This window comes from Natrix helvetica, assembly GCF_964273705.1.
Source record: "Natrix helvetica genome assembly, chromosome: 4".
Lineage (NCBI taxonomy): Eukaryota > Metazoa > Chordata > Lepidosauria > Squamata > Natricidae > Natrix > Natrix helvetica.
The window spans coordinates 59,728,000-59,752,107 of record NC_138550.1 but is presented as its reverse complement, the minus strand read 5'-3'; the positions used below and the strand labels follow the sequence as shown (position 1 = coordinate 59,752,107).

The following is a 24,108-nucleotide window of genomic DNA, read 5'->3' as shown; positions in this document are numbered from 1 at the left end:
CATAGTGGAATTTGGTTTAGATGGCTATTGCCAGAAGGAATGCTGATTTTCTGGGAGGGAAGCCATATCAGAATTAAGACGGTGGACGAGGCAGAGGCCTTTATTAAAAAACGTTTTTCTCTCCCAGAGGATGAAGATAGTGGAGGTGGGGGAAAAGGCAATAATCTAGAAGACATGGGGAAGTGGGGGGGCTGTGGCTCCACCTGGGGACAGGGAGGAGGGAGCAATATCGCAAAGGCTCAGGTCACAAAAATAAATACATTTGAAATATTATTGTAATTGTTGATATTCTAGAAAGTGACAAAGAGAGGATTGAACATATGGCTGATATAATGTAAGAACTCTGTATATGCTTATCCTTTACATGTTATTTTTAAAATTGTAGAAGCGTGAGAACTGGGGGGATTTCTACTACTAACATGGGAGCTACCAAAATTTTCTATATACCCTATTACCCTTTTCCCATAAATGTTTTAAAACTAATAAAAAAAATTTACAAAAAGAAAAATTAAATGTACAGTACAGATTAGGTGAAACCTAGATCAATAGCAGTGACAGGGATCTTGGAGTCCTAGTGGACAATCGCTTAAATATGAGCCAGCAGTGTGCAGCAGCAGCCAAAAAAAGCCAATGCAATCCTAGGTTGCATTAACAGAAGGACAGAATCAAGATCATGTAAAGTATTATAGAGGCTTTATAAAGCGGTATTAAGACCATACTTAGAATACTACATTCAGTTTTGGTCACCATTTTAATAATATGTAGACTCTGAAAGAGGGCAGAAAAGAGCAACAAAGATGATTAGGGGGCTGGAGGCTAAAACATATACTTCATAAAACCATGCATAGCATGTTGCATCCAGTTTTGGTCATCACATTATAAAAAAGATGTTGAGACTTTGGAAAAAGTGCAAAGAAAGGCAACCGACTCTAAAGGTTCCCACGGTTTTTCACCTAGTTAAAAGAGAAAGTTTTTCCACAACCCCAAACAATCAGTCACATGGTCCAATCAAGATGCTGTCTGGTCATCTGGTGACCTCACTCCTTCTTCCACAGTCCAGGTGTGAGAATGTCCTTGGTTCTCAAGAGAAAGAACTTTGACTACACAAACCCCTCTATCTCTAATCCCCCCTCCCTCTCCCTCAACTCCAGTGTGGCAACACTGAAGCTCCAATATGGCTCCGGTTAGGTCAGCTTCAGGGTTGACACTAAAATAATTAAGGGCCTGGAGACAAAAACATATGAAGAACAGTTGCAGGATTTGGGTTTGTCTAGTCTAGTGAAAAGAAGGACCAGGGGCGACATGATAGCAGTATTCCAATATTTGAGGGGCTGCCACAAAGATGGGGTCAACCTATTTTCCAAAGCACCAAAAGGCAAAACAAAAAACAATGGATGAAAATTAATCAAGGAGAGAAACAACATAGAATTAAGGATAAATTTCCTAATAGTGGGAACAATTAACCAGTGGAATGGCTTGCCTTCAAAAGTTGTGGGTGCTCCATCACTGGAGGCTTTTAAATAGAGTCTGGACAGTCACTAGTCTGGAATGAAATAGGGTCTCTTGCTTTAGCAGGGGTAGACCTCCAAGGTCTCTTCCAACTCCATTATTATGTTATTTCCCACACCCCTCCTTTTTCCTTTTGGATATTTAGCCATTGTACCTGGAAAAGGAGACTTGGTATTCAAAGGCTTGCATGCTTCTGGTATTTACTTATATGGGTAATAAAACTCTTCTCTTAATATGAACTTCTTTTCCTCATCAGTATAATTGCATGTACTTTTTAATCTACTAACTCAATTTCTCAATGGTACCATTATGCAGTGATGACACTGTAGCATTGAAAGAATGAGTTGTACTTTGAAGTCCAAAATCAAGAAGATTATGGTTTGCATCTCATATAGGCTGCTTGAATGCAGATTCATAATATAATCCCAAATTGAGAAAAGAATGAAAATATAAAACAGCAAAGATTTGCTAATGTTATTTTACTTTTTAATGGGTTCATAGTTGTTTATTTCATCTTTGCAAAAAAAAATACATGTACAAATTATTTATTATGCTGTGATTTCAAAAATAAGGCGGCTAGCCCTGCACTTAAAGTACAATATCCTACGTTATGTTTGGCATAAGATTATTAACCACAGTATGAGATAATTTTATATAATAAACATAAACCCTAAAATGAGAAGTGCAGAACAAAAATAACATATTCAATATGAACTCTAAAGGAAAATGAAAACATTATGAGAATTAGCCTTTTCTTTGGGAATGATACTGAATGCACTGCAGAATTTTCAGGAAACTTCCTTCAGGTAAGCATAAGGAGGTAAAGCCTAAGACATAAAATGTATCTGGCAACTCTATCCTTCTTGCTCAAGAGATTCAGGGATGACAGAAAAGATCTGTGCATTGCTGTCATTCATCTTTACCATGGTTAGGTCAGCAGGATGATGAAAGTCATGTCCTTAAGATGCAAGACCCAACAAAAAGCCTCCGACAAACCCTCCGGACACCACAATGTTCTGTTTAAGAAATTCTGTTGACTGAAAACAAAAAAGGGTTATGTCAGATTGTATAAATGCACTGGATGCTAACCAATGAGCACTTAGTTATATACAAAGATCCTGCTATGCTGTTTAATTATTCATATCAGACATATACAGACAACACCTGATCCAAGAGGATCTTCTATTTTATTTTTATTTTTTTGACAACTTTTCATCCAACATTATTTTTGTTAGATATTTTGAACACAAGTTGCTGAATTTGTGGCAACTGGTTCAAAATAATTAAAAACAAAATAAAAACACACTAAAACACATATACTTAGCTTTCAATAGGCTTCTTTTACTAAATTCCTTTATTCCTCAAATTTGAAAAAAATGTGATAAAAATTCCAGCTTTTGGTCTTTTTAAGTGATGTCAGCACAGCTTAGATAGTTATACTACAATATATAACTTCTGGTACAGTGTCAAACATACTAATCCAAAGGTGACCCATGAAGAAAAGTTTCTGATAAGACAACTTAAAACAATCGTTTATTACATAAATCAAAATCCAGAACATTATTCTCTGATAACAGAAAGTTTTGAATAAAAAGGGGTGAATTTTTGTTAATAAATTAACATAAGGGCTTTTCGTTTGTTAGTAAATACCTTTTAGGAATATTTAAAAGATACACAATCACTATAAACAACCAAGGCATTATATAGTAATTAAATAGTAAATTATCAAAAGCATTTTAATTTATCCCAAAGTATCAGTTTAAGTGAGGTCCATTTAGACAAATTTATTATTTTTAAATCTATTATTTATAATAATATTCAGCTGTTAAACTGCAGATTCAGTAATTTCAGCATTAATCTCACAGAATTATTCCGTTTCATGAAATAACTCAATTTTTCAATCATTCCTCCTGCCAGTAATTCTTCACAGCTCAGTGTTGAGTCCCTTATTATTCTCTTGATGAACCCTTTCCATTACATACTCTGAATTTGTATTCCAAATTCAATCCTACATTTATGCCAACAACTTTCAGATTTGTTTGTCCCTTCTGTGGATAACAATAATGTGGGATTTTTAAAAAATAACTGCTATGATTTTAGTTTGAATGTGCTCCCAATTGTCTTAAACTGAACATAATATGATAGAGGTTATTGTATTCTGATACTCTGATCATCTCATCCCCACCCATTTCCCAATTCTCACTTTGTTTTCCAAGGTTGTCAGTTCTGAGCTACTGGAAGCCCAAACGAGTGATATATAAGCAGTTTTTTATTAAAAAACAAAAATCCAAAAACAAAAAGCCTACAACCTCCAAAAACCTGCCATTTCCATGGAATGAACGCCTACAGCATCTATGAGCATTTCTTGTTTAATGTCCTGATTGTGTCAGACTTGGATTATTGTTGTAGCCTATCGAGTAGGCAGTCTAACCCTTCATTCTATACTTTGATTCATTAGCAGTATGCTGTTGTTTATATTTTAATGCACTTTTCTTACTCTGCTTCTGTCTCTTAATAATGTTACATTAGGCCTGGATTATTTTATTCTACTACACATAGAATATTCAGGGCCCTCTTAAGAGCTTTTTCTCCTGGATCCGGTTCTCTGCAATAGACTCTTACTAGTACTGAAGTTGAAGAGGAATTGCTTCAAGAGGAAGTTAGTGCTTTTAAAAAGCACTAACATTTCTTTATCATCTTGAACATTTCAGTTTAGAAACACCTTCAAATAATTTACGTATATCAATTGTTTGTATCAATTATTGCTTTATTCCATGACAGCACCATGCTTGTTTATCACATTTATATCTTTCCATAATCAAATAATTCTTAGCAGTCTATGTGATATAAAGAAAAGCAATGAAAGTAACATTAGCATAAAATCAAAACAATGTAACAATAAAATATCAAGAATAAAAGAATCTGCCAAATAAAAGAGATGACCTAATTTAATTAGAATGCCACCTGGACAATGTTTCAGTATCTTTTGGAACAAAATTAGTGAGGGGATCAGCTTGATTTTCAAAGGAAGATTGTAGCACATAGCTGGCCTTGCTACCAAGAAGTAACTCCTTTTATCCCCCAAAGTGGGACAGTAGAAACACTTTCTCCATGGATGACCTAATTGATTAGGCTGAGTCTGGTTGGCACAAGTAGCCCTGTAAATTACCCATGTGCCAAAACATAAAGGCCTTTGTTAGATCAAACAAGCTTCTTAAATTGCACACAGAAGCTAATTGTACCTAGTGCACAGCCCCAAAGCAAAAAGTGTAATATGTTTGGGCAGCAAGTGCCAGTATTATATAGGTCACTGGATCTATATGAATTATTATCCCTGAATTATATTTAAAATGAGGTTAGATTATTACAAAGGGCCTTGCAATAATCTAACCTGGTGGTAAGAAGGGTGCAAGTTACTGTAACAAAGCTCTCTTCTGCCAAGTAATGCTGTAACTGGTGCACTAGTCAGCGCTGGGCAAAGACCCTTCAAATCACAGCTCCCACCTGCTGTACTAGTGAGAGATGTGAGACTAGAAGAATTCTCAAATCCTGAACCTGCTTCGTTAGGAACAGTGCCCATCTTCCAGTGAGAACACTGATGTCAATGGCAAACAGTACCTTTGACTAGGCATGGCTAGTTTGTTCTATGCCTCCCAATCTCTGATGGTCTTCAAGTACCCAGAAAGGATCTACAGGGATCGTGATTGAGCATCACCAGGATATGCTGACATAGTGTACCCTGAACTATCAGATGACCTCACCCAGCAGAGTGAACAGAAGAGAGAAAAGCAATACACACAGAATTCTGTGAAGCAGAGATCACTGACTCACTTCCCCTCTGGAGTGGAGTATTGCAAGATGATATCTGCAATCCTGAGTCCCATAAGGCCATCCAGTACAATACCATGGTCATGGAAACCCACTGAGGACCAGCAGAACTGACCTGCCCTTTGGAATCTAAGCATTTTGCTCTGCAAACTGGCCACATTAACCAGATGGAGAACATGGCATTAACTTTTTTCTAACATAATTAGTTATCTAAACAGGCACACAGAATGACAGTCTATTAATATAATAGTGGAGAAGATGTTTTGCTTCCTTATCATTGTAGAGTAGGTCTGAACATGTGCATATACTAATGCTTCGTGAGACTCACTTCCTCTCCCAGCATTCTAGCAATTATTTCTGTTGATTCAATTTCTGGAAGTCCTCATAAAACAAAGAAGCAACTAGAATTAGACAGCAGAAAGAAGCCACTCAGAAGCAATTTTATATAGTTTTAGGCTTGCCTCCCATTACTAGTGCTTTACCAGGCACAGGAAAGTGTTGCCTGGCTGGATTTTTCAGAAATGCCCCAAGTGTTCTCTAAAAACAATTTGGATCCATTAGGCCCGTGATGGGGAACCTATGGCATGCATGCCCGAAGTGGCATGCGGAGCTATGGCGCCTGGCACACGGGCCACCCGTTCCTCTTTTGGGTTTCTGGCATGCATACATGCACGACGATTAGCTGGCCTTTGTGCGTGTGGCAGTGCTGGAAATTGGAAGAGCTGGTCTTCCATTTTCCAGGGTGAGCATGTGGGCCAGCCAGCTGATCATCACATGTACATGTGTGGCAGTAACCGGAAGACTAGCTGGCCGGCACGCATGCATGCGCCAGAAACCGGAAATTCATTTTCTGCCACGTGCAAGGCCCCTGGGTTGTGGCCCCAACAAGCGTGCACTCCCTTTTCAGCACTCAGTGCTGAAAAGGTTCGCCATCAATGCATTAAGCATTTGGAAAATCCAAATGTGTTTGTGCATCTCCAGGGATTTTGGATGGCAATCAATATCATCTGGATCAGGTATAAACTATAATAAATAACAGTACTAATTGAAAAATGTAATTTATACATGAAATAATACAAAACAAGTCCTAAACTGTGGACATGGAAAAATATTTATTGTGAATAACAAGGTCCAGCATGTGCCAAACTGTGGTTAATGGAATCATAGATAGCTTCATCTATATTTATCTTTTATTTTAAAAGCTTGGACAAAAAGTTACGATTCTAAGAACATGCATTTGGGGCATTGCATTTATATTACGATTATTCTAAATCACTAAAACAAAACTCCAATTTTGTTTTCTTTATATTTTTTATTCATTCTTCAGATTCTTCAAATTATGTTAGAGACATATTAATGCAAAATCTATGTGGCAAAAAATAATTTCAATTTATTTTACATTTTATAGCTTAAAATAATAATGTATTATATTATTATGTATAATTACTATTATAAAGCTCTTGAGATGAATGAGAAACTAGAAAATAAAAGCTTAACATTCTTGTTTTTCTTCCTGTAATTCAACAATGTTTTAATTCTATTATAAATGATTCAAATAACTTCTAAATAAAAACTGTTTAGGTATACTTCTACTAACCTGTAACACTAAAAGTAGACGCTTATGGCAATTTAAGATTATCAAATTGATTGTAATGCAAGATTTTGTAGTTTAAAGTCAATGCATTTCTAAAATTTGTTTTTAAATATTCCATACAATTCTTCACCTAAAAAAGTAGGCTCCTGGGTGGTAGGCAAAAATGGTACAATAACATATAGCATTACACACACACACACACAAACACACTATAAAACACCCAACCGACTGAACCATATTAGAATAAAGAAAACAACAGTTAATGTTCTTATCAATGAACAAATAGTCCAGGTAAGCAGCAATTTGTTTCTGACAAGTTCAGAGGAAAGCTAGGCCATATGACCAGGCCAACATGCTGAAGATCTATTAAACATTTTTTTCCTCGAATGGGCCATCCATATACCAAGAAATTACACAAAATCAATATGCAAAATCAATAATACGTATTTTACCTCTTCAATTAATGTGTTGATTTCTGGTGCTGCTTTGTTTGCACGTTTTTTGAGCTGCTTTTTTGCTTTATCTACATCTTTTTCAACTCTTTTCCAGTCAATCTGTATGTAACCACTATGGCTAGCTATCTAGGAACATAAAAGAGTTTAAAGAATTTTAAGAATACAAGGAATAATATACCTGCACTGAGCAAAATAAAAGATCATCTGGATATAAAGAGACTTATACTAAATAAACAAAACTATTCTCACTTGTGAGCTGGCTGAGGGGCCTCGGGAAATGATGACAGTGTCAGTCAAGACAGAAGTAGGCCAAAAAAAAAACCCAATCTATGCAAGAAATCTCTCAGCCCATCCAAAGAAAGTTCTATTCATATCATGCTCCACTTTCTCTACTTCCTCTGCAGGAGGGGAAATAGGGTGAGTGCAAAGATACCACTTTTTAGCCCAGTTTGATCCCCAAATATGTACCAGCCACCCTCAGTCATGTATATGAGTTTGGCAGACTATAAGTTTATTAAGCAAACAGTCTGGAAGCTCCATGTAAGGCAAACAACTAAACGATAAGCTACAAAAGCTTTTCCATCACAATATTCTGCTGCACCAATAGCAAATTGAACCGACATATGATGGCATGATTTCTGAACATGTGTAGTGGAATGTGTGGATGACCTTGGGGGATGAGGAAAAAAGATGCTGCCTTAGACAAGAGAGATTTAGGAGCCTGCAGTCACTTAATAGTCAGAAACTTAGGAAGGACCCACCTTCAGTTGGTTAAAAGTGGCAGCAGGAAGTCTGTACTTCAGACTTGCAAGATTCTGTTAATGTAGTCTTATAATAAAGTAGATTTAGCTCATTTAATTGTGCTTCCAATCTGGTTTATCTGGGAGGGCTGGCAACATGTGGATGTCACATCAGTGGTGGGTTCCGGATGCCGTTGCAACCGGTATGCTGCAAAGGGGCCGGGCGTAAACCACGTGCACATACGTACCCACCGCCCACAACACTCTAGCTGCTCAGCGGAGAGTCGCGCAGGCACCGTACGCTCTGCGCATGTGCGCAAATGCCCCAGTTGGCTCAAATAGAGGGAAGGAGAGCAGGCCCTCCGGAGCACCGTACAGTAACAGTACCTGTTCGTAACCCACCACTCTGTCAACATCTGCTGCTGCCATGAGGATAAGGCAGAAACATCCTTTTTAAAGATTTAAATTATATATTTATGGCAGAAAATAATTGTAATAGGGGATATTATTTTTGTAATTTCACATTACGTATCTCCCTAGACAAAATAACAACATGTATCAGACCCTTAATCTGAAATAGCTTTGATCTTTATGGCAGATTGGGGATATGTAAAATGATTAACTTCTATAAGTCAGTTCATGTGATTTGTTGTTAATTATGTTTATCTTTTTATTTTCTAATGTAAAAATAATTTAAACACTTCTGAAAAGGGGTTTACACAAACCCCTGAAATATTTATTTCTGTACCGCCATTATTATTTTTACAAATAACTCAAAGCAGTGAACATATATAATAGTCCTTCCTCCTCCTGTTTTCTCACAATAGCTATGTGAGATGAGTTGGGCTGAGAGAAAATGACTGACCCGAGGTCACCCAACTTGGCTTTCATGCCTAATGCGGAATTTGAACTCCATGACTTCAAATCCCTCTTTTAAACCTATATCTCTAGGTTCCATTTCCTTTTCTATATGCAAAACACTTAACTGATATTTATTTGAATTCATATTTTCAGAATAACAGCAACTACCTACTTGTAGCAAAAGAAAGCCACCACCTACTGCAGTTGCTGCAAGTTTTCCGACCTTCTGAAACAAAAATCCTGCACACCTTAAGAAAGAGAAATAAAATTCAATACGTCTGTGTAGACTTATTGTGCACTTACTTTCAAATAAGCATTCATAAGACAATGGGCAATAAATATATGGTGTTGTAGTTAAACGTGAAAAGTACAGGAAATATGCCAGAATGCTGACAATGCAGACGAAGTAATGGCAGAGTAACACAAGAGATTAAGTCATGTTAAAATGCACTCGGAACCTGCTTTTTTTTGTAATAAATATGATCATACAGCTTTCTGTAACAAGCAGATTAAGTATAGGTAATCCTCAATTTACAGCCACAATTGAGCCCAAAGTTTATGTTGCTAAGTGAAAAAGTTAAGTGAGTTTGCCCCATTTTAAGACCCTTCTTGCCACAGTTGTTAAGTGAATCACTGAAATTAATGGTTGTTAAGTGAATCTGGCTTCCCCATTGACTTTGCTTGTCAGAAGGTCACAAAAGGTGACCATGTGACCACAGGACACTGCAACTGTCATAAATATGAGTCACTTGCCAAGCATCTGAATTTTGATCCTGTGAACACAGGGATGCTGCAATGGATGTGAAAATCGATCATAAGTCACTTTTTTCAATGCCGTTGTAATTTTGAATGGTTACTTAACAAACTGTTGTAAGTCGAGGACAACTTGTATACAAAATAAATGTGCCAAATAGAATATCAAAGTAATTTGTTCTCACCAGCCTGATATACCACCCATTACAATCTGAGTGGCTACAGAATACTTTTGTACAATAGGTCCAGAATTTCTGCCAAATACACGATTCCACCAATGGTGACGCCTTGCATATTCTGTTAAATCCAGTACTTCATACGAATCATCATCACTGTCATGTTCTTTAAAAGAAATTGAAAGTTAGACATTTTCTACATTTTAAAAAGATGTAAAACTACAGTATTCAAACATATGCATTAAGAAACAAGATAATGCATGCACATTTTCACTGAGCTACCTTGAATAGCAAATTATACAAAATATTATTTATTTATTCATGAAATGTATATAGTATCCTAACTCATTCTCAGTGATCCCAGTGGCTTATAAAGAAAAAAATCCAATATAAAAACAATAAAAAGGCAAAAAAAATAACCCCTCTGGTGTCAACAATCAAAGGAATCATTTGAGGAGCTCCATCCCATTCTAGGATCCCCATGCTTGTTGAAAAAACCAGGTATTCAGGGTCTGGCGGGGGGCAATCTTATAAACATAATGATAAAGATGTTATTTTAACTACCCTTGAAAACATTGAATACATCAATCAACTACATTTGAAGTTACCATCAATGCTCCCAATATATTACTATATTGGTAGACCTTACTTAGTAATTTTGTAACCAATGCCTGCATTTACCATCTTTGCAGGTATGCAGAACAGACTAAAGCTGAAGATAGTAAGCATAGTCTCAATAATTTTTCACTTAGTGACTGCTTCATTTAATGACCAAGTTGCCAATCCCAACTGGGTTTGTTAAGCAAGGACTACCTGTATTATATTCTTTAAAATGGTATTTACAGAACTGAAATTAAATTTGATTCATCAAAATCCATCGATTTAAAGTATATTGGACTCTCCAAACAATGTTTTTTTCTATTGGAGATTTTTAAAAAGAGTGAGGTCTCATTAAACTATATGAAATGTTTAGGCACTACATTTCTGGAGTAGTATGTTAATAGACACTAATTGATTTATGGGAAACTATCTCAATATTAAAGATGTGATGTTGACTTATTTACCAAAAGTCTGGAATTTGCTTAAGAAATTATGTTTGTACTAGTTATGGGTTGGGGTTGGGGTTGGGAAGAAGAATGATGTAGAGAAATTGGAAAAGTAATATTCCAATTATTCCAGACAGTAAGGACTGGGTCTTGGAAATGTTAGAATTGGAAAAGTATGTTTAGTACTTAATAGAACATCAGTAAGTTCTACTAATCAAAGGATGAAGAAATATGTTCTTTGGCATAAATTTTATGATTAGCATTGGGTATTTTTGTCATAATTATTATATAGTATTATATAGTATTTTTTGAAAATTAGTGACTGAGTTTCACATATATGCTAAACTTTTATTTTCAATGAACTCTAATATTGTTATTGGTTAAATTTTGTTTATGGGTTTTAAGGATGGCTGGAATGGTGTCTTTCTTTTAATATTTTACTTTTCATTATTTTTTAAAATTTCTTATACCTTGAATTAATTAAATGCTGCTTTTAGTGTGTATTTTAATAGTCTGTCTATATTTTGTAAACTTCTAAAAATAAAGAATAAAAATTTTAAAAGGCTCTTTATTGTTTTTACATAACCAATCAACCAAGTTTCCATTAGCTGTTAGGAAAGAATGCACTATTATATAAATGGATCTGGAATTACATTCTAACCATATTTTCAGAAGAATCATTAGAACAGAAAACTATATTTACCGTAACTAAAATAATTTTTAATTAATGGTGATGTGATTTGCAAGTTTCTATGCCAGAGATGCACAAAATACATTTTATTGTTAAGTTCTATAGTTGGTTGACAGGTTACAACCCTCCTTTAGTTTGATTCAATTTCTTTCTTCTTGACGAAAGACTACTCTTAACAGGAACTAATATAAACTGAACCCAGGAAAACTCCTAAAGTTCCTCATACATTATAGCCATTAGAAGTCTATGATCTTGAATGCCAGATCTGTTAACTTCCTTTAAAATTACATGCACTGACATAGCTTTTATGACATAGGAATGAAAGAACAATAAAAGTACTCATATTTACACACATGAAGAAAAATTAATATGGTCACCACATATTAGAATGTGTTGCAAGAAAGATTTATATATATATATATATATATATATATATATATATATATATGTATGTGTCACGATGTTAAAAAGTTTGCTAGGCCTGAACTGCCTGAATTGACACTCAAGAGTTAAACTAAGAAAGCTTTATTGCGCAGGTCATAAAACAAAAAAAGGGTTCTTATCTGAAAGTGATTTATTGCGCACGCGTTACACATTCCAAAATTCCTCTCTTCTTTGTTCGGCAGCCAACTTTGGCTAACGAAGCTTTTCATTATCAAAATGTAACCAATTAGTTATTTTCTGTTTTATTTTATTATTAAAGTTTTGTTTATTAATTAGAATACTTTTAAAGACTTATTTTTCTAAATATCTCAAAAGATATGCAGAAGGGAATCAGCCACGGTCCATCGGTCTCTAACAGGGTGTTTTTTCCCCTGACAACTTGGTAGCAGAGGTTTGGTCGACAACTTGGTAGCAGAGTTTTGGCTTTTGATGATACAAGCTGAGATGACTACAATTTATGGCTGTATTTTCCCTTCATGCTATCTAAAGATAACCGACTAAGCCTAATTAGCAATGTCGGAGAAAAAGAAAAAAAAGAAAAAGAAAGATGGGGCGAGCACAGATGGATCAGCTTCCTCTGACAAAGAGATTCCCTCGGACACAGAGGAGCAAGATTCTTCAGGTGCCGAGCCAGAAATGGGGGAAAGAGTTACAGAAGGCAAGATCTACGGACTGAGGTCAGTAAATGTCCCTCATTATCAAGATACAATTAATGAACGGCAAAAGTCTAAACGGCAACTGCCGGCAGAGTTAAAATCCTCCCACGCAGAAAGCAAAGTTTATGACATCTCCCCAGATGAGCAAGAAATGCAAAGCTATCTATATCAAATAGAACGTTTAGAAAGATATGTTAGGGAGGCGAGAGTGTGTTTTGAGGAGATAAGGCGAAGTAGAAGAAGCTCCCCCACTCCCAAAATGTCTGAGGACGCCATCTTGTCTTCTTCAAAACAACAGCCTAAGACACACCCCACAGAGTTCATTGGTCAATTAGAACAAAGAGACATGTACACGTCACCGAGGTCACGTGGTCCCTTTGAGCCCATTGAACTTCAGCATACGTATAGAAAGGAGAGGCAGCCAAAAAGTGAAGCTGCACTGCCATCTGCTGGCGGAGAAAAATTATTACAGCAAAAGATTAAGCAATTGGACCAGATTTTCAGAGATATGTCTATGAGTCCTTTAGAAGCCAAAACTTTGTCTCCAAAGGTTAAGTCTTCAATACCCCCTGGCGGTGTGGAATTCTCCCTAGATGGAAAAAGGCAAAGCCAGAGGCAAATTCGAGGAAGCCAATTTGATGTTGCCACGCAAAGGCCAATGATGCAACCCCAGCATCCCCTGGTTCAACAACCAGCTTTGCAACCAGAGCAACAAATTGTTCCTCAGCAGGTATTCACAGTCACCCCCTTGACTGGTGAGTCCAAATTAAAGGAGTCAGGAGAGAATTATAAAGCCTGGGTCAGTGAAATTGCGCTCTTGCTTCGAAGAGAAGGCACATATTCCATGTTTTTTGATCCTCCCCGTCAACCCTGGACACCTGCAATAAGAAACCTCGAAAACAGAGCTATCACGACTTTACTCATGTCAATGGAAATTGAGATCCAAGGTATCTTTCCACCTGATGCAACTGCCCAAGAAATATGGGCTATTTTGGAAGATTGCTACAGGCCCGTTTCAATTGAATCCTCATGTTTGCTCATGTCTGAGTTCCATGGTTCGAAGTTGAAACCTGGTGAACGAATTGGTGGACATTTGACCAAACTGAAAAGAATGAGAAGTGAATTGAGACAAAATGGCCATGTAATCGATGATATCCAAATGATTAGCATCATCATTAACTCATTGAATTATGAATGGAAAGATGCTGTTGCAAAGATTAACTACGTGCCTATTGCTCAACGCACAGTTAACCACGTTTGCAGACTTTTAGTGGAAGACGAAGCTATCAGGTTAGCTACCCCACATCTGCAACGACCTCCAACGTCAAAGGCTCCAGCCAGACGTCCCTTCCGAGGAAGAGGCTACGCTCCAAGGATGCCAAAATGCTATACCTGCAACCGTGTGGGACATGACACCCGGGATTGTCCCCAACGAGTTCCAGCTCCCGCCACGTACCAGCCCAGAGGAACAGATTCCAGAGGCAGAGGTAGAGGCGGAAGACAAGGTCGTCGTGGTCCAAGGCATGATTCACAAGCTCCACTTGCAACACTGGCCATAACCAACGTTCCACAACCTGATCCAAAGTTCGACAGACGTCTTTTGTGGACTTTAGATAGTGGAGCAGCTGTGCACGTTACCCATAGAAGGGAACTTTTCACAGAGATGGGCGAACCAGAGCCCGAGTATCGAGAACTGTATTCCTTCACCAACCACACTTGCAAGGTTATGGGAAAAGGAACTGTTTACATTGAAGAGCTCGATACACACATCCCTGATGTTTATTACATACCTTCAGCAACCAGTAATTTGCTTAGTCAAAGTCACTTGTCTAGAGAGTTAAAGTTCCAGGTTCACCACCTCGAAAAAGCAAGTTACTTAGTTAAAGATGGTGATATTGTTGCTGAAACCATGCTGATTGGTGGTGTTTATTACTTAAAGCCAAAGCCTAAAGGGCAAGCACAGGCAAGTATGCAAACTCCAAAAAGGCACAACGCAGACCCAGAGAGAGTTCTCCCAGAGAGAGAAAGCGTTACTGTGCCAAAGGCTCCTAAAGCCAACAAACAAAGAAAACAGAAACAGATTGTTCAAAGCAAGCCTGAGGGTCCTCATGAAACTGTTAATGTTGAGAATTCACTAACTGGTAAACCTTTGCATTCCAGGTGTATTCACAAGTGGCACAGAAGATTGGGGCATGCCAGTTTCCGTGTTCTTAGAAAGATGCCGGAGTTCGCAAAAGGTTTGGATCTAAAGGGGTGTAAGGTGTTTTTGGATTGTGCGGTTTGCAAAAAGGCTAAATCCAAGGCGGCTGCAATTCCCAAACACGCTACACGCCGGTCAACACGCATTTTTGATTTGGTACACACTGACATAGTGGGTCCTTTCCCACCAACACTTGGTGGCAGAAAGTATTTTTTAACAATTGTAGATAATCATTCTAGATATGGATTTGTATATCCTATGAGAGAGAAATCTGAGACCTTTCAGATCTTTAAAGACTTTGCAGCGTTTGTTTCTACACAATACCAAGTTCGCATCGCCAGAATCCAGAGTGACCGTGGTGCAGAATTCATGTCTCAGCGTTTCCAGGACTGGATGCGTAAGAATGGAATTCTTCATCAGACATCTGCTCCATATACACCGGCTCATAACGGAGTCGTAGAAAGAAGACAAGGGGTTCTACAAACCATGATGCGTTGTCTTCTAGAAGATGCCAATCTCAGTAACGCATACTGGGGTGAAGCAATCAAATATGCAAATTACATTGTCAACCGTACTTGGAGCAGTGTAATCAATCAAACTCCTTTCTACATGCTATATGGCTACAAGCCTAATCTCAAGAACCTCCATATTTTTGGTTCATATGCTATGGTGAACACTCCCTTAAGTCAAAGAAGAAAGGGAGGTGCAGTAGCAAAGAGACTGAGATTTATGGGTATTGATGATAATTCAAAATGGTACAAATTCATTGATACTAAACATGTGATTGTCATTTCACAATCTGCTAATTTTGAGGAAGACATTGACTGGTCCAGGATTCATTCCAATGATCCTGAAGTTTATTTTCCTAGAGATGGTGTTCCAGATGCCACGCAGCCTGATGACAATTCGCAGGCAGATATTCCTTCTACCAGTTCTTCACAACCTGATGTTCCGTCTTCTCAAGCCGCGGATGCTGATGCTAGCGACGAACGTGAGGACGAGGATGATGATGAAGAAGAAGAAGACTGGTCTGTTGTTCCTAGACGCTCCAAGAGGGCCACAAAAGGAATCCCTCCACAACGTTATTCATGGCAACTGACAAAATCACCATTACCTTTGATTTGCAACGTTACTCTTCCTCCAGAGACATTCACACAAATCAAACAGCTTCCTGATTCAGAACAAGACAAGTGGTATGATGCAATGCAGGATGAAATGGACAGTTTAAAGAAACTTAATGTATTCACACCTGCAAAACCTCCAGCAAACAAGAAAGTCATTGGCACCCGATGGGTCTACAGAATCAAGAAGAAACCGAATGGTGAGTCTTTATACAAAGCCAGACTGGTAGCTCAGGGTTTCGCTCAACGTTATCCTGAGGACTACACAAACACTTACTCACCAACAGTCAGAACTGAAAGTGTAAAAATTGCTTTAACCACTGCAACTATTCTTGGTTTAGAAGTTTTCCAATTTGATGTGGACACAGCTTATCTACATGCAGACCTAGATGAAGAGATCTACGTGAGAAGCCCTCCAGGATTCCGAAAGCAAGAAGGGGATACCTGGTTCCTGAACAAAAGTCTTTATGGTCTGAAACAGTCAGGTTTAATGTGGTATTTATGTCTTACTGACAAACTAAATTCAATGGGCTTTATTAAGTCCGAAACTGATGAATGCGTGTTCACAAAAAGATCTAACAATGCATATGAGATAATTCTTGTTTATGTTGATGATATTGTTTATATTGGTCCAAATAAGAAAATGAGTGAGATTTTTGCTAAAAGTTTGCAGAGATACTTCACACTAAAATCTTTAGGACACATTAGCACTTATTTAGGTGTTCAAATTGAAAAGACACAGAAGGGGTTTAGTCTTTCACAAGAGGAGAAAATTGACCACATTCTACATCATTGCAACATGAAAGATGCTAGCACAACAAAGACACCCATGCAAACAGATTTTCACAACTTAACACATGAACCAAGTCCTGAGTTCGAAAATCAAACACTTTATCGTTCAGTCATTGGTTCACTATTATACATTAGTAGTTGGACCAGACCTGACATCGCACTTAGTGTTAATCTTTTATCACGACACGTAGGTAAGGCAACACAATTTCATTGGTCATGCATTAAGAAGTTGTTGAAATACCTAAAACACACTAAGCACATGAAGTTATTGCTAGAACCAACACACACTGATCAACCAAAGTTGATTTGTTTTGCCGATTCTGACTGGGCGAGCGACAAGAAGTCGCGCAAAAGCACTTCTGGTTACATGATGTTCCTAAATGGTTGTCCTGTTTACTGGCAAGTGAGAAAACAGAGTTTTGTTTCATGTTCATCTACTGAAGCTGAATATGCTTGTGTTTCAGATGCTTGTAATTCTCTAACGTGGTTTGATGCTTTGATCACAGATATCTGGACACGTCCGATTCGACCAATCACCGTGATGGAAGATAATGTATCTGTTGTTTATATTTCTGAGTCACATTTTACAGGTTCTAGGTCCAGACACATTGACATTCGTTATCAAAACACAAAGCAATTAGTTAAGCAAGGTTTTGTTAAATTGCAATATGTTTCTACACATGATCAGATCGCAGACATGCTTAACAAACCACTTGCCGCAAATCAACACGAGTATCTGCGAAAGAAGATGTGCCTTAATTGATGATTTGATGACGTCAGCCCAGACTAGCAAAAGAAGGGGTGTCACGATGTTAAAAAGTTTGCTAGGCCTGAACTGCCTGAATTGACACTCAAGAGTTAAACTAAGAAAGCTTTATTGCGCAGGTCATAAAACAAAAAAAGGGTTCTTATCTGAAAGTGATTTATTGCGCACGCGTTACACATTCCAAAATTCCTCTCTTCTTTGTTCGGCAGCCAACTTTGGCTAACGAAGCTTTTCATTATCAAAATGTAACCAATTAGTTATTTTCTGTTTTATTTTATTATTAAAGTTTTGTTTATTAATTAGAATACTTTTAAAGACTTATTTTTCTAAATATCTCAAAAGATATGCAGAAGGGAATCAGCCACGGTCCATCGGTCTCTAACAGGGTGTTTTTTCCCCTGACAGTATGTATGTGTGTGTGTGTGTGTGTGTGTGTGTGTGTATGTGTATATATGTGTATATGATGTGTATATGTTGTATATGTTGTATATGTTGTATATGATGTATATGATGTATATGTGTATATGTGTATATGTGTATATGTGTATCACGTTTGTTCATGCTGTGGGGGTGTTTCTCTATTTCGATGGCTTCCATGATTATTCTCTTGTGGAGGTGTTCTGTTTTGGAGATTAACCTGGCTCCTTCAAAGTTGATTTCGTGTCCTGTAGCTTTAAGGTGCTGGAAAAGGGAAGAAGTTTTTTCTTTTTTTTCTTACTGCATTTTTGTGTTCTGTGATGCGTGCATTTATTCTCCTGTTTGTTTGTCCTATGTATATTGCTGGGCAGATTTTGCATGGTATTTCGTAGACTCCTTGGCAAACATGATGATACCTCCCGCCTACCAAACATCTGGAAACCAGCCCTAGCCAACAAACGAACACCACCCACCACCCAAGCCGTTAAAATACAAAACAACAATGCACACACAACCTGCACCAATCAGCACCAATCTACCAATCATGATACAACCACACAACCAATCATTCCACTTACTGAAACAAAGCCAGCACCCCATCCCCTCCCACCAAGACTTACAGAAAGACGGCAGCTCCGATCACATTTTAAGCCCACAGCTTGAAGATGGCAAGTGTGATCCTGCCGAAACGTTGCAAAGACAATCTCAACCTTACACGGGAAAAGACCCGAATACAACAAAACCAGCATACCTACACCCGTGAAAATCTACGAAAACATACATACATACATACATACATACATACATACATACATACATACATACATACATATATATATATATATATATATATATATATATAAAAATAACCTATTCAATCAGATTTTCAAAATATTATCTTTTCAGTGGTCGTTAATGATAATTCTTTATGCGGACAATGAAAAATAAAATTCTAATTTTTAAAGGGTAAATACAATTAAGGGAAAAGAGAAACATAAGTAAAATGAATTTTATAAATCTACTTCATCTAAAAGTAATTATAATAATAAACTGAATAAGCTATGGTTTCCAGTTCTATTTTCAGATGACATTTTCTCACTGTCTAATTTTAAAATATAAAATTAAATTTAGAATTATAAATACAATACAATCATAATTTAAGAAATTTGAAATTTAAGTGGCATTATTCTCAAGTTCAACATTTTGCAAACATTCCAGATTGAGTGGTGGAATAATCAAAAGGCAGTAAATGATCAGGGAAGGGGCGGTGGGGTAGCAGTGATTATCCGGGAAGACTTAGAGCCGAGAGAGTTCACTGTGCCGCAGACATCCGGGTGTGAGTCCCTCGTCGTGAGATGGGGCCCAGGGAGGCAGTTGGGCCTGCTGATAGTATACCTGGCTCCTCGCTATACTTCAGCGGCCCTGCCCGAACTCCTTGAGCTGATCTCATCGGTGGCGGTTGAGACCCCCAAACTTTTAGTGATGGGGGATTTTAATCTGCCGTCGATGGGAGAAGCGTCTGAGGGGGTTCGGGAGTTCATGGCTTCCATGACAGCCATGGACCTGACCCAGTTAATTCAGGGCCCTACTCACGAGGGAGGCCACACCCTGGACCTTGTTTTTGTCTCTGGCCAGTGGACGAGTGATCTGGGAATAGGGGATCTAGACACTATTCCCCTGTCATGGTCGGATCACTCACTTCTCCGGCTGGACTTCCCTGGTGCTACCCCCCGCCGCGAGGAGGCGGAACTGGAAGGTATTAGATGGTTCCGCCCCAAGCGCCTGATGGAACCGGATAGGTTCCAGACGGAACTTGGGCCACCTCCTGTGGACCTGACCCGCCCCCGAGTAGAGGACCTGGTAGTCGCATGGAATAGTGCGGCTACCGGGGCCCTAGACCGGGTGGCGCCTTTGCGGCCTCTCCTGCGGCGAAGAACCACCCTGGCACCTTGGTTCACCGAGGAGCTAAGGGTTATGAAACGCCACAAGAGACGCCTAGAGAGTCGTTGGAGATCCTCCCGTTCCGAATTTGACCGAGCACAGGCACGAGCCTATTTGAAGACGTACCTTGTGGCACTAAGAGCGGCCAAACGTCAACATTGCGCTGCTCTTATTGCGTCTGCAGATAACCGCCCTGCCGCCCTGTTTCGGGTGACCCGTTCCCTCTTGTTTGAGAGACCACGGGAAGCCCCTTTACAGGGCAGAGCAGAGGAGTTTGGGAATTATCTACAGGACAAAGTCGCTCAAATCCGGATGGGATGGACCCCTTTCAGTGGTTCAGTAGAGACGCCCGTTGCGAGTCTTGAGGGACCGCTTTGGGAGGAGTTTGACTCGGTTGCCATCGAGGATTTGGACAGGTTGCGTGGACGTCTGCGACCCACCACATGTTTATTGGACCCGTGTCCCTCCTGGCTTGTACTGGCATCCTGGGAGGTCACGCGTGACTGGCTCCTGGGCCTGGTGAACGCCTCGTTGGGTGAGGGGTCTCTACCGGCCGCCTTGAAAGAGGCGGTGGTGAGGCCCCTGCTCAAGAAGCCTTCCCTGGACCCAACGGACCTAGTCAATTATCGTCCAGTCTCCAACCTTCCTTTTTTAGCGAAGGTTGTAGAGAGTGTGGTACCACAGCAGTTCCCACGTCACCTGGAGGAAAATGATTATCTAGACCCGCGCCAGTCCGGCTTCCGACCCGGGCACAGCACGGAGACGGCCTTGGTCGCATTGGTTGATGATCTCTGGAGGGCCAGAGATAGGGGTTGTTCCTCTATCCTGGTCCTATTAGATCTCTCGGCGGCGTTCGATACCATCGACCATGGTATCCTGTTGCACCGGCTAGAGGGGCTGGGAGTCAGAGGCACCGTTTTACGGTGGTTTGGCTCCTACCTCTCTGGTCGGACGCAACGTGTGTTGACAGGGGAGCAGAGTTCGACCCGGAGGCCACTCACATGTGGAGTGCCACAGGGATCGGTGCTCTCGCCTCTCCTGTTCAACACATATATGAAACCGCTGGGCGAGATCATCCGTGGTTTTGGAGTGGGATATCATCTGTATGCTGATGATACTCAGCTATACATTTCCACTCCGAACCACCCCAATGAGGCCGTCGAAATGATGTCCCGGTGTCTGGAGGCCGTACGGGTCTGGATGGATGGCAACCGACTAAAACTCAACCCTTCCAAGACGGAGTGGCTGTGGCTTCCGGCCTCCCGGTTCAACCAGGTGCTTCCATCTCTGGCCATCGGGGGCGTCCAACTAGCCCCCATGGAACAGGTGCGCAATTTGGGCGTCCTCCTGGATACCCGGCTGTCCATGGATAACCATGTAACAGCCGTGGCAAGGGGGGCGTTCCATCAGGTTCGCCTGATGCGCCAATTGCGCCCCTTATTGGACCGGGATGCCCTACGCACAGTCACCCATGCGCTAGTGACGTCTCGCCTGGATTACTGCAATGCTCTCTACATGGGGCTTCCCTTGAGATGCACTCGGAGACTACAATTGGTCCAGAACGCGGCCGCGCGGGTGATTATGGGGAGGACTAGATACTCCCCTGTAACACCTCTCCTGCGCGAGCTGCACTGGCTGCCTGTGGTCTACCGAGTGCGTTTCAAGGTTTTGATTATGATCTTTAAAGCGCTCCATGGCACAGGGCCTAGTTATATGCAGGATCGCATCCTGCCCCACACATCCCTACGACCAATTCGCTCACACAGAGAGGGACTTCTCCGGGTGCCGTCCGCCAAACAGTGCCGGGGGGCGACACCCAGGAGCAGAGCCTTCTCTGTGATGGGCCCAGCCCTATGGAATGACCTCCCCCGTGACATCAGGATGATTTCCGATCTCCGCTCCTTCCGTGTACAGCTGAAGACCCACCTCTTTCAATTATCCGGCCTGGCTCAATCGCAATCGTAATTTTCCCATTCCTCCAAACTGTTTTTAAATTGTTCTTAAATATTAATTTTATTGGGTTTTTACAATTGGGGTATTTTAAAGCAGATTTTTAACTGTCTATTGATGTAATTTGCTTCCTCCTCCGTGTATGTATGTGTGTTGTGTATGTATGTACGTTTGGTGTTGTTATATATGTTTCATGTTATATGCTCCATTGTACGCCGCCCCGAGTCCTACTTGGAAAGGGAGCGGCTAATAAATCCAAATTTATTATTATTATATTATTATTATCATTTAACTATTTAAAAATTGAGTAAAATGGCATCTCATAAAATAGCCTAATAATTAAAAAGGCTGAGCTTGATCAGCACACAAAACATCTTTGTCTAGTTTGGTTGAACATATTTGCAATTAATTCATAAAACTGAGTTAGCTGAATATTTTTTTTTAATTTAGTAAGTGTCTCATGTGAACAGAACCAGTTTAATTTGAATTAGAGGCTAACAGTGCCAGGTATTTGGCACCATTGTGAGTTTCCTCCTAAGCAAAGAAGCAACAGTAAAAACAATTTGGACCATGTATCTTCCATCCTCCTGAGGGATGGAAACATCCCTCAGGAAAAGAACATATTTGGATAAACACCATTATATTTATTTACTTTGCTTTCTAGCACAATCTCCCAGAGTCCCAGCAGTTGACAGAAAAATAAATTCCATGATGAATTAAACACACCCACCCACAACCAAATAAAACTGCTGGAGCAAAAATATCTTGAGTGTGTCCCAATTTATACCCAATGTTATAGGACAGGCTGGATGATTGTTTATTTCCTGGTCCTACGGTAGATTCAGTTACAAATGACGCATGCCATGAAAGGGGGTATTACACATACACAAAATGTATCTAGTGATCTTATTCAAAAAGGCCTTATTTCTTACGGCACAATTGCTACCAAGCGCGGCCTGAACAATAAGCCTCAATCCCGTCAGGTGAAGATGGTATATGCATTTCTAACTTGTTCACATGAACACAGTAAACTATCTTCAGTAGTATCTTGATTACATGGGGAGACGGCAGGGAGGGGAGGAACTTTTCTTAATTTCTTCAGAGGAGAGAGTGGATGGGCGCAGCAGCATCGGAAGCCGACAGGCAAACTCAGGACGAAAAGTGGCAAAGCCAACCGTGGCTACTAACCACGATGCTGCTCCAGGATTCAAGGCGGCATAAGCTCTGAATTGCCTGGCTTATGACCGTCCCCGTGAGGCATCTGGTTGGCCATTTTGGGAGCTGGCTTTTGACCTCCTCCTGCGAGGCTCTTCTGACGCACCATCTTTCTACAAGCAAGGCGAGCCCCACTCAGGATGTCTTCCTGGTTAATGCACAGTCCCCGGCAGACGCGCCACCCCCACTCCCGGCGAGAGACCGCCGCTTCGCCCCGCCTGCCCTTCACTTCCCAGCGGGAGTCCGAGGAAGGGGCTGAGCCAAGCTCCGCCCCGCGCGCTCAACCACTCAGCTCTCGCCCGGCCCTCGGTTGCGGTTGGAGGGAGGGGATCCTCTTCCTGCGCGGAGCAAGGGTCAGAGGAAGCCTAGGGAAAGAGGGCAACATCTGGCCGAAGGGGCCCCGCGATTTCCTCGACTAGCGATTGTAATCTCTTCCCGAAATGTTGGCAAGCTCCATTCGGGAAAGCAGGAATAGCGCCATGACAGCCCTGAGAGAAATAGGGCTCTCACTGACCTGAGGCGGAGCGATTTCTCCGAGACGGCATGTTTAGTAGCACCTGGGAAGGGCAGGAGGAAAGGAGACACCGCGGAGTTCCGCTCAGTCGCAACCTATCTCCCCCCGCATCATTCTGAACTCCGAAGGTTTCTTGCAGAAGCGCATGCGCACTGCAAAGAAAACAGGCTCGCACGCTCGACTGGATTGTCGCTGAGTAACGTCATGGCAGAAACTTCCTGGGGGACTGTGGGAATTGTAGTTTAATTATTGCTCTGCGCTAAAGCATGTATTGGATCCAGTCTTCCCCGCAATTAGGGAAAGAAATTGATAGACTGTGTTTCCCGCCCGGAATGCCATATCTCTACAAAACCTGCCGAAAATAAAATGCTATTTAATTTCTACATACGATAGTATTCAGCGCCATTCCGTAAATTGTAATCTGTTTTATCTCTGTCAC

The 24,108-nt window shown here is 40.2% G+C and overlaps 1 protein-coding gene across 1 annotated transcript; it reads right to left on the bottom strand.

Moving 5' to 3' along the window:
• Positions 1–1,973: 1,973 nt before the first annotated feature.
• Positions 1,974–23,839, bottom strand: FUNDC1 (FUN14 domain containing 1). Its single transcript, XM_081951156.1, has 5 exons — positions 23,670–23,839; positions 9,926–10,082; positions 9,160–9,235; positions 7,384–7,512; positions 1,974–2,546 (listed from the first exon to the last, which is right to left on the bottom strand). The coding sequence occupies exons 1-5, from the start codon at positions 23,698–23,700 to the stop codon at positions 2,469–2,471; spliced, it is 471 nt and encodes a 156-aa protein (XP_081807282.1). The 5' UTR covers positions 23,701–23,839; the 3' UTR covers positions 1,974–2,468.
• Positions 23,840–24,108: the final 269 nt, after the last annotated feature.